Consider the following 7,658-nt stretch of genomic DNA (forward strand, 5'->3'; position numbering starts at 1 on the left):
TGGTCTCCATCCCCCTCCGGCCACCCCGGCAGGGGACCCGGGGGGCTGCCTCTCCCTCCTCCCCCATAAAGCAAAGCAGAGCTGTCTGGGGATCGAGGCGGGCGTGAGGTGGCCGCTGCTGTGACAGAGGACAAGCTGGAGGAGCCGCCAGCGCCAGCCCCGCCCCGAGGACAGGCCCGGCCCCTGAGGGCAGTTGTGGGGAGCTGAGCTCCCCAGAGAGGCCAGAGCTGGGGCGAGGGCTCTGTCCTGTCTTGTGCCTCCAGGACGAGGGCAGGACTCAGGACAGATGGCGATGAACAAGGAGGGGAGAGCCCGGGTAGGGTCCCCCCTCGGGGCAGTCAGCAGAGCCCCCTCCTCACCCAGCTGGGCCAGCTCCGGGCCTGCACCATTCCCACCCCTGCCGTGCCCCCGTGCCCGAAACAGCCCTTCCAAGGCCCCGGGTGCTGCCTCTCACCTCACCTTCCCCGCGGCACGGCGGGGCTGGTGCTCGGCTGCTCCTGCCGCCGGGGTGCCCGGGTCCCTCCTGCCTGCGCTCGGTGCCGCCGGGACTCACATGTTGGACGGGAGTTTGGGCTTCCCCGTTTCCACCTCGGGGCTGAAGGCCACGGAACCCTTGCGGGAGGGACCTGCCGCCTGCCTGGACGTGGAGACCGGGGACTGCGGGGTGGAGGCTCCCGGCGCGGAGCGGGCGGGCTGAGCCAGCGATCCTGAAGGCATCTGCTGCGGGTGTGAGGGCTGGGCCGGGACCCCCGGACACGGCTTGGCGAGGAGTCCGGCCACCGAGGGAGAGGACCTGCGGGCCAGGTTCCCCGCGGATTTCCTACCCTGCTTCAAGGAGCTCCCCTCGGCTTGCTGGGCCACTTTGTTGGGAAGGGAGGGCTGGGAGGCGGAGAGCAGCCGGACATCCTGGGTGAGCCGCCCCACCGGCAGGCCCTGGATGCTCCTGTGCTTCACCAGCTGCTGGGGCTGCATCAGGAGGGAGATGTGGGAGCCGGTGGCTCGGGACAGGCTGTAGTGGAGCGTTCTCCCCGGGGGCAGCGCCTGCTCCGAGCTGGGGGACGCCGCCCCCGCCGCCTGCTGCAGCAGCGAGGTGGAGACCGAGGCGCCGCGGGACCTGGAGAGCTGGGGCTGGGGGCCGCCCGGGGGCTGCTTGGGCCCTCCCGGCATCTCCCCCCTCTGCGCTGCTCGTGGCAGGGGCTGCGCCCCATGGCTTGGTCTCTGGGCCCCGCTGTCCAGCGGCGCCTGGGACTGGACCATGGGGGAGGAGGGCGAGCCGGCAGCGGGCGTCTGGAGGTGGGACTGCGCCCCGGACGGCGAGCTCACGGAGGAGGGCCGGGAGCCGCCCAGGCTGGGCTGGGAGCGGCGCACGGGCTTGGTGAGCAGGGTGGTCTCGGGCGAGAGGGGGCTGGAGATGGAGGAGGGCGGCAGGAAGATGTGGGCCTGCAGGCTGTGCTGGTGGGTCAGGGCGATGGCCACGTTGGTGGTGGCGGCTGCCGTCTGCAGGGGCGCGTGCACCAGCGGCTCCCAGATCACCGGCTTCCCGCTCAGCTCCCGGCCCATCGCCATCTGCTGCAGGTCCTGGATGTTGTGGGCCATGTCCTGGTCGTGCTTCACGATCTGCTGGATCATCTCGGTGTTCATGGGCCCCGAGCTGTGCTCGGCTCGCTTGCGGAGCAAGATGGAGTTCTTCTTCCCTGGGTTGGGGGGCAGGAGTGTCACCAACCCTGCTCTCGGGGACACTGCGGAGGGCAGGGTGGCAGCAGGGAAGGGACAGTAAAGACCAGTGTGCCAGGGGAAGCGAGACCCTGGGGAGAGTCTGGGCTGGGGCAGAGGAAGCAGCAGGGACAAAACACGGGAGTCCTGGCTCCAAAGGCTCCAGGATGGGGGCTGGGGTCCTGCTTGTCCTCCGCAGGCAAGGAGGGGCGAGGACAAGCAGCTGGCCAGCACCAGACAGTGCAAGTGTGGGGGGGTGATGGTTTCCCTATAGGCCTGTCCTATAGCACTGCCTTAGAGGACAGAGGGATCCTGGAGGCAGGCTCCTTGGCTGTGCTCCCCCTCATCCTCATTGCTGGGCGCTGTGGGCTGGGTGCTGTGACCCACAGGGTCTGTGATACCGTCACCTGTAGGGCCAGGGTGCCGTGGCCCCTGGGAGCGGGCACAGAGGGGTCAGTCACTCCTCACCTATGCGGTCCAGGCGGTCCATGGCCACCGTCTCGAAGGCCCTGCGCATCATGGGGTACTCCTCCAGCACCTCGTTGAAGTTGTCCACGGACAGGGAGTAGAGGCGGCAGTAGGTGTCGGCCCTCACGCTGGCCGTGCGCCTGCCCCGGGTCAGCAGGCAGATCTCTGCAGGGAGACGGGGCTGGGGGTCAGGGTGACGCTGCCATCCATCCCTTTCCCAGCAGGCAGAGTGGGAACAGGACTGCCTGGCACCCCAACACCCTGCACAGAGTGCAGCGCGGCTCGGGAGGAGGGACAGACCCCAGAGCCTGGACAGGCACAGCCACACCCATGGCCAGGAATGGCCTTTTCCTCCCTCCCCAGGCCATGTAGACCCAGGCCTGGCTGCTGTGATGGCCTGGCCTGTTTTCCTCTCAGACTTGTGTCTGTAACCTATAAACTGTCTCAGATGTTCTGATTTAAACACCCTCTCCTCCCTGGCAGTGGGGTGGTGGATGCCTGCTCTGCCCCAGACCTCAGCACTCCAGCTGCCCCTCTGCTCTCATCTGCTGAGCAAGGTACCCCAGGAGAGCATGGGGGCATCCTTCTGTGCCCCAGAGCCTGGGGTGAGGTGGATGCCAAGCCTTCAGCGCCGGGCAAGAGGGGATGGGGAGGCAGAAACCTCAGGGATGCCCCAGTTTCTTCCCCCCCGGCAACTCTCACCCCCCTCTGCTCTCCAGTCCCCCCAGCCCAGCCTCACCCCCGAAGTAGGAGCCATCAGACAGCTTTGTCTCCTTGTTGCCCTTGGTGAGGATGCTGACCACCCCGTGCTGGATGAAGTACATCTTCTTGCCCACGGTGCCCTCGCGGATGATGAAGTCCCCGGGCTGGAAGACCTCGAAGCGCAGCTTGGTCAGCATGGCAGTCACAAAGTTGGGGTCGGCATTGGCAAACAAGGGCATGTTGGCCACCAGGTTGCGGCAGTTGAAGTTGATGATCTCCTGGGGGGTGAGGAGCAGGGATGTCACCCAGCCTGGCCCCAGCAAGCACCAGCCCCTCTCCCCCAGGGCCAGCCATTTCAGGGTGCCTGCCCCCACCTCTTTGAGGGGCTCACTGAGCTCCCCCAGGATGTTCTCCTCGTCAAACATCTTGCCCTGGTAGCGGTGCTCGTAGTACTCGTGGATCCGCTGGCGCGTGTCCCCGGGCAGCTTGTGGAAGGACATGTACTGCTCCACTTGCTTGTACTGGGGGGACAAGGGGAACACACAGGGATGAGTTGGGACCCACTGCATGGCCAGACAATGCATCCACTCTCCTTGGTGGTGAGAAGTGAGGGCTCACCCCTGCTCCAGGGCCCCATTCCAAAAGGCCTCCTCCGGGGCAGAATGCAGAGGGTCCCAGGGGTTCCCAGGGCAGAGACGGGGATGGGGGTCTCACTGCATCAGGGTGAGACCTCAGCATGATGAACGGGGTGTCTCTATCCCAATGGGCAGCCTGAGGTCCCTCCCCACACCCCCAGGGTGAGTGGCAAGGGCGGAGACCCCTCTCTCTGGAATCAGCAGGGCGAGGCAGCTGTGCTGAGCTGGTTCTGGAGCCGGACCCGCTCGTGCCAGGGCTCTCCCCCCCGTGCTCCCCTGACCCCCCTGACCTTCTCCTGGTACTGGCGACGGGAGGAGTCCAGGGACTGGATGAGGGCGGTGGCGTGGCCGATGAACATGGCATAGCAGGTGGCCCCCACGATCATGCTGAGCATGGTGAGCCAGACGTCGGTCATGCCCTCGGGCGCCTGCTGCCCGTAGCCGATGCAGAGCATGTGGCTCATGGCCTTGAACAGGGCGTGCGAGTACTGCTTTCCCCACGAGTCGTTCTGCGGGCGAGGGACAGCGGCGCTGGGGGGGCTGTTGGAAGGAGCTGAGGGGCTGAACCCCTCCCCAGTCTCCCTTCTCTAAGCTGGGGAGTTCAGAACTCCGGTGAGAAAAGCGTTGCTGATGTGCCCAAGCCTAAAGGGTCAAGCTCTGCTCCAGGAGGCGGCACTGGGATGATGGAAGCCCTGAGGTGGCACCAGCTCCTGCTCCGGGGAGGAGGCAGGAGGCCCACTGTCCTATCCACCCCCTGAGGGATTCCCTGACTCCAGCAAGGTGGGCTGAGATGGGAAGTTGAGGCAAAGATTCCCTGTGCCCCATCTCACTGCTGTGACCAGAGAGATGCTGCTCAGCAGCACATGGCTCCAGGCAGCTCCAGCCTTGGAGGAGCAGGAGATATGTAACCAAATCCTCTCCCTCCTGTCTGGCAGATCCTGTCTGGAATCACCCCTGCCCAGGCACTCACCACCATGTGGTTCTTGGAGACCCAGCAGTCCTCAGGGAAGTCCTGCAGCATGGGCACCAGGAACTGGAGGCATCCATCCCAGTGGCACAGCAGCAGCATCATGCCAATGAGGTTGAAGATCCTCACCACGGCGCTGGCCAGGTCGTACGTCATGTGGAAGATCTGGGGGACAGGCAGGAGTGGAGCTGCAGAGAAACTCTTCTCCTAGAACAGTCCTTGGAGCCCCTCTGCCCTCCAGCCAGACACACCACACAGCCAGGGACCCCGACCAGGGGACCCCCGAGGGGTTCTCACCTCCTCCCACTGGTGGATGTAGCGGATGAGGCGCGAGAGGCGCAGCAGGCGCAGGAGGCTCAGGATCTTGGTGAAGCGGACGATGCGCAGGGCCCGCGCTGTCTTGTAGACGTCAGAATCCACCTGGGTCTCCAGGTCGACGATGAGGAAGATGTAGTCGACAGGGATGGAGGAAATGAAGTCGACCAGGAACCAGCTCTTCAAGTACTTCATTTTGATGGTGTGGGGGTCGAGGATGATCTCCGTGTTGTCCTCCACCACGATGCCTGTCCGGAAGTTCAGCACCAGGTCAGCCAAGAAGAAAGTGTCCGAGAGCACGTTGAAAACGATCCAGGGAGGGGTGTTCTCATCCTTGAAGAAGGTGATGCCCACGGGCAGGATGATCAAGTTCCCCACCATCAGGAGCAGCATGATGAGGTCCCAGTAAAACCTGCAGGGTGGGGACACGGGGATGGAGCGGGGCAGGGATGGAGGGGGGAGAGGCAGGACACAGGCAGGGTTAGACAGCAAAACCAGGCTTGAAGCTGGAGTCCAGCACAGCATGGAGAGGCAGGTGCTGAGGACACACGTGCCTGCCCACACACATGACTAAGACCCTGCTGCTTGGCTGGGACAGATGTGAGTAAACGTGTGTGGAGAGAAGCGATTTGGCGCCGGGCCAGGGGTCCAGGGGTGCAAATGTCACCTCTCGTGTGTGTGGGAGTGAGGGGCTGGAGCTCGAGGGTCTTGGCTGTCACTCTCATCTCCTACTGGCACGACAGTGCATGCACACGTGTGCCCCCAGCCCAAACTTGATGTGTGCCCAGTGGAGAACTCAGGGAGAATGTGGGCTTTGCTCCTTGGAGCTCCCGGAGCTCCCTGTCATCCGCCAGCTCCCCGCCACCACCCGGGATGGCTTAGCAGGATTTGGGATAAGCTTTGCTGGTTATGCAAACAGAGCCAAGCTCCTGGGGCGGCCGAGGGACTCGGGGAGGCTGTCAGGGTGAGCCAGGCTGCAGCCAAGCAAGGATAGACAATCCCAATACCAGGGGAAGGTGGGAGGAACGTCTGTCTCCAAAGGAGCTGCCAGTGCACACCGAGCAGGAGCTGCACAGCCCTGGGCCTGCAGCACCCCTCATCCACCTCCTTTTGCTGAGACTGGATGAGCTCAGAGGCTTTGGAGGAAAAGCCAAGAGATTCCAAGAGCAGCTGGTTATGTCAGGACATCCAGCATCCCCGTTCATATGCAAATGCCCCTGGGATGTTTTCATTCTTCAGGCAGACACATAACAGCCTTCCTCCACCAGGCTCGTGATTCCTGGGATCCCAGCTCAGAGCCTTCCCAGGCCCCTGGGAAAGCAAGTCCAGCTCCCACTTTCAGGTGCCCCCATTAGCCCCAGCTCTGGCTGTGGGTATAGACCCGAATCTCCAAAGGTGACCTCAGGACAACTCTTAGTACTGGTGGATCCAAACCAGCCTTGGCAGGGGATGGAAGTCTCTGGGTGTTTCCCACCCTGCACCCGCACTGGGACAGGGGTACTGGGATATCTGCAGGTGAGGGAAGGGAGGGGAGGGGAAGTCGTGGTGCCACAGGACGCTCCTTCAGTAAGAGAGCACCAAAAGCTGGCAAGGGAGCGGGGGACACCCCAAGGCTGGGAGCCACCCACGGGTCAGGAGAGACCCCAGGACCAGGAGTCACCTCAAGGTCAGGAGCCACCCCAGGGCCAGGAGCAACCCCAGGGTTGAGGAGCCCACCCCAAGGTCAGGAGCCACCCCAGGATCAGGAGCCTCTCGCAAATTAACACGTTCTTGCCACGTCCAGGGTTTGCTGGGTCAGCTGAGGAGACACCAGCCGAGGCAGGAGGGGCTGAGCAATTGCCTCCTCACCTCCACACTCTGCCCCAAGAAACACCATGTCCTGAGCAGGGAAACTGTCCCCACAGTGTCTGAACCTGCCCAGAGCTCTCGAGTCAGATTTAGGGTTAAGCTCTTTAGGACAGGCCCTGTCCTTCACTCGGTGTCAGGCCGAGCGCTCGGGGCCCTGATCTCCACGGCCTTTGTGTATCCCCATAATGTGATAAACACCGGTGTAATCCCCTCGGCTGTCCACCTGCCAGCTCCCCTCACGGCTCCGCTTGCACAAGCAGCTCCTGGCCAAGCTCAGGCTCACAAACTTTGGGATGGCTTCCCCGGGAAAAGGGCTCTCGGGGCTGGCAGCCCTGGGTGTTGTGCTGGGGCGGTGTGGCCGAGGCCCAGCGATGAGGGGAGATGGCTACAGGTGCCGTGGACCCGTGGTGGGTGCCAGCCCCACTCCGAGGTGCCCCCCAGGCTGAGGACATCAGCCGTGTCACAGCCTGCTGCGGGGAGATGACTGCCTGGCAGCTTCATCCCCCGTGGAGAAAGCCCACCCTATATGACTCAACATCCCCGTGACACCCAGTTCCTCCCACATCATCCATCCCCGAGCTCCCGCGGTGATCCCGGTGACACCGTGAGCCAGGCCCGGCTCCTCGCCGAGTGCCCAGCCCTGCTCAGCCGCGGGGTTCCATGTCCTGGGGGGGGTGGCGGCTGCTCAACCAAATTAAAAACAGCACCGAGAAGGGCGGGGGGAGCTGTCGGGGGCGAGGCACAGCCGGGCAGCCCCTGCGTCCGCCTCCGCACGCCCGGGGCCGGGTCAGCGGAGCTCCCGGCCTCGGCGGGGCTGTTGCTGCCCCCGGGGCACCGGGAACGCCGGGGGGGAAATGAGGCAGAACAGAGTTATCCGTGCGGGCGGGATAACCGGGGACGGGGAAACGGCTGGGACAGGGCGGCCCGGGGCCCCGGGGATGTGCGGCCGCCTCCGCGGAGGGATGCGGAGCCCCGGCCACCGGCACTTGTTGCCCCGACGGCGGCGGGGC

General features: G+C 64.5%; 1 protein-coding gene across 1 annotated transcript; it reads right to left on the reverse strand.

Annotated features, from left to right (window-relative positions):
* Positions 1-334: 334 nt before the first annotated feature.
* On the reverse strand, positions 335-5,193 carry LOC113962426 (potassium/sodium hyperpolarization-activated cyclic nucleotide-gated channel 3-like). The gene is made up of 7 exons (XM_027673180.1): positions 4,783-5,193; positions 4,489-4,650; positions 3,809-4,027; positions 3,258-3,404; positions 2,921-3,161; positions 2,182-2,346; positions 335-1,694 (listed from the first exon to the last, which is right to left on the reverse strand). Exons 1-7 carry the CDS (start codon positions 5,191-5,193, stop codon positions 550-552), a joined length of 2,490 nt encoding a protein of 829 aa, XP_027528981.1. The 3' UTR covers positions 335-549.
* Between the last annotated feature and the right edge of the window lie 2,465 nt (positions 5,194-7,658).

Source organism: Neopelma chrysocephalum, unplaced genomic scaffold, assembly GCF_003984885.1.
Source record: "Neopelma chrysocephalum unplaced genomic scaffold, ASM398488v2 Primary Assembly neopelma1_168894, whole genome shotgun sequence".
Taxonomy (NCBI): domain Eukaryota; kingdom Metazoa; phylum Chordata; class Aves; order Passeriformes; family Pipridae; genus Neopelma; species Neopelma chrysocephalum.

Excerpts from the sequence above, each read along its gene's own strand:
- LOC113962426 (XM_027673180.1), bottom strand. The coding sequence starts at position 5,193 with ATGCTGCTCCTGATGGTGGGGAACTTGATCATCCTGCCCGTGGGCATC. Across the intron at positions 4,651-4,782 it reads ACATCCACCAGTGGGAGGAG|ATCTTCCACATGACGTACGA; the intron begins GTGAGAACCCCT and ends CCTGTCCCCCAG. Across the intron at positions 4,028-4,488 it reads TCTCCAAGAACCACATGGTG|AACGACTCGTGGGGAAAGCA; the intron begins GTGAGTGCCTGG and ends CCTCGCCCGCAG.